Below are 2,628 nucleotides of genomic sequence, written 5' to 3'. Positions count from 1 at the left end.
AGCTTTGTCATCCTTCGAAGTATGCGATATCTCGCTACCCGCACAAACCAATAGCACCCCAATCCATAACGATGCATCCACCGCGGACCCGCTTTGAGAACACATTCTCATCACCACGGAGTTCATGCCAGTAAGTGCAGCATCCATCGGGCCATCCAAGAATTTCTTTACGTCCGAGATGACAACTTCACACCAAAATTCACCTTCGCCATGCGCTTTGTAGCGAAAATACGACGCACCTTCTTGTGATGCGCTTCAGGACAGCACCGGCTTCTCCTTTGCGTATTTGACGAACTTGTTTGACTTTAGCTCGTTGAGCACTGTGCGGGCAGCCACCAGCGCAGATAGTGTCATGGCGATTGCGTTACTGACAAGTTGTGGGCAATTGCGTTGCGGTAATTGCGAAGTATATCACGGCACATTTCGATGCCTATGAACGTGTGGCCCCTTGTATGAAGCGCGATTGACCAATTAGGTCAGGTTTCGCGTCACGAATTGCCTTTTGATTGGTCAATTCCCCAAATTTATATTCTTTCCACTTTGAATGTATTTTTTGACTTGCAGAATAGTTAAAATGCAGTTCGCATATAAACATTTCGGACGCCTGAAACAGGGTCAATTCAATTATCATCCTTTATGTTGGCAATTTCAAGCGCGCTGGCTGTAGTGTGGTGTATGCAGGCTTTGCTCTTGGATGTATACCCATCATTGAAAACAATCTCCGAAGTCTTGGCGCGTATTATATCTGACGTTCATCACGATATACTGAAGTTTCACATTGCCCCGTATGTTCCAACGTAGGAGGACACTTTGCATTTCATGATACTGTAAAACATGTATATGGAGTATTGTTTGATTGCGACATTTCGTTACAACGTGGATGCAGCGAGGAAGGTTTTGCATTGAACACCCAGGATACTTGTATATGGTGCATGATATCATGTACTTCGAAGTAAGTACTAGCTCGAGAATGGACTTACCAATTCGCTCAAAATAGCACAAGTTCTTTGCAGATTGAATTGTGCGGCAATCTTAATATGACGAAAAGGTAATTGCCACAGGGAACTAGTTTTACTGCTCGCATATTATGGCGATTGCGTCGCCGGTTCCATGGCCAAGTGCATGCCTTGATCGGTCGAGAAATATAGTGAAGTCGGCAAAGCATTGTGTACGTGTCCCCCAATTACGATTGCGTTGGGGATGTCGAGAGTGGAATCGTTTCAGCAGATCGCGTTCGAATCATTGATCGCACCCATTACGTGATGGTCGGGTTGTGGTTCGAGCGGGTTCTTTCAACAAACTCGGCGTCTCTGGCCACTTCCTCGTCGACACGCGACTTTGTTTTGTCGAGTAGTCACGTGGACGAAAACTCACGCGGCGCCCGGTCGATCTTGGGCCCCCAAATCGGTGGAGCTTCGCATACGAAATCCACGCCATCGTCGTGTTTGATGGCCCCTGCTACTCTCGATTATTCGGGCGACGAGGGGATCTCAACAACTTTGTTTTTCAAGTTGCATTTTGGATGGCGAATGTTGCAACGCGAGCGATGTCGGCACGTGGGAAGCTTGCATATGCAGTAATGGACCTCGTCGATTTGGCCATTGCAGCGGTCCCGCTGCTGGTTTCAGAGGTTGTACAATTATTCATTTCGATAGGAAATAAGTTTCAATCGTAGATTTGGATGGGGGTATACTTCATTACGATTTCATGTAGGCACGGCTTTGCAGCGAACTGTGCCCCGCGCACAAAATGAATGGCCCACACGAGTGCAGCGGAGGTCGGGCGAAGTGTGTTGCTGTGCACGTCTGCCTGGTCGTTGTTCTCGTGTAGAGAGGGTTGGATTCTGTTCCATGCATCCGATCTGTGCGTTGAACTTTTATCCATTTATATGAGGTATTACTTTTGGCGAGTTTTCCTCGTCCGAGTGGCGATGGCACGGAACGCGCGAGACACGATGTGGCGAGATGATCTCCGTTCCTGTCTGGCGCCTCGGCGCTGGCGACACTTGGGCCGCTCGTGGAGGCAGCTCACTTATCGTTTGGGCGTTTAGTAGATATCCACCATGGTGCACACCAGGTACATCGTTTTAGTTGCTGCCGCGGCCATGGCGCACGCGAAAATCTCGGCCCAAGTCCACCGTGAACTCCAAGCAGCGGGTACAGCGCAAGATATTGTGGTCAATTTCCGCCGTGTCGACGTCGCGTCGCTCGCTTTCGTTGAATCCACCGATGCCGTCCATGAGCTGGTCAGGATGCTGCAGGAGCAGTCGGACCAGGCCAAGCGAGTCGTGGACGACGTGCTGGGGCCTCGCGTCGAGTCGAGCTGCGACCAGTTCTTTTACATTGACAACACGTTCTTTCCGTGCGGAAGCTTGACCGAAGGCGAAGTGCGCAAGCTCGCGGCGCACCCGAACGTCGCGTCGATCAAGAAAGCGGCCGTGATGGAACTATCGCCTGTTCAAGTCCAGAGCAACGCGACCGTGACCGCTACGAATCAATGGGGCGTGGACAAGATTGCAGCGCCACTTGCGTGGGCTAGAGGGACTCGTGGAGCGGGCGTTGTCGTCGCCAACATCGACACGGGCGTTCGCCAGACCCACGACGCCCTCAAGAACAATTGGCGATCCGA

General features: G+C 50.8%; 1 protein-coding gene across 1 annotated transcript; it reads left to right on the top strand.

Moving 5' to 3' along the window:
* Window positions 1-1,969: 1,969 nt before the first annotated feature.
* H310_13546 (hypothetical protein) lies at window positions 1,970-2,483 on the top strand (the record flags this gene model as incomplete). The annotated part of the gene is made up of 2 exons (XM_008881095.1): window positions 1,970-2,418; window positions 2,468-2,483. The coding sequence occupies exons 1-2, from the start codon at window positions 2,063-2,065 to the stop codon at window positions 2,481-2,483; spliced, it is 372 nt and encodes a 123-aa protein (XP_008879317.1). The 5' UTR covers window positions 1,970-2,062.
* Between the last annotated feature and the right edge of the window lie 145 nt (window positions 2,484-2,628).

The sequence above is a fragment of the Aphanomyces invadans genome (genome assembly GCF_000520115.1).
Source record: "Aphanomyces invadans strain NJM9701 unplaced genomic scaffold supercont1.53, whole genome shotgun sequence".
Lineage (NCBI taxonomy): Eukaryota > Oomycota > Saprolegniomycetes > Saprolegniales > Verrucalvaceae > Aphanomyces > Aphanomyces invadans.
The sequence above is the reverse complement of the archived record's forward strand: the minus strand, read 5'-3'. Positions and strand labels throughout refer to the sequence as shown.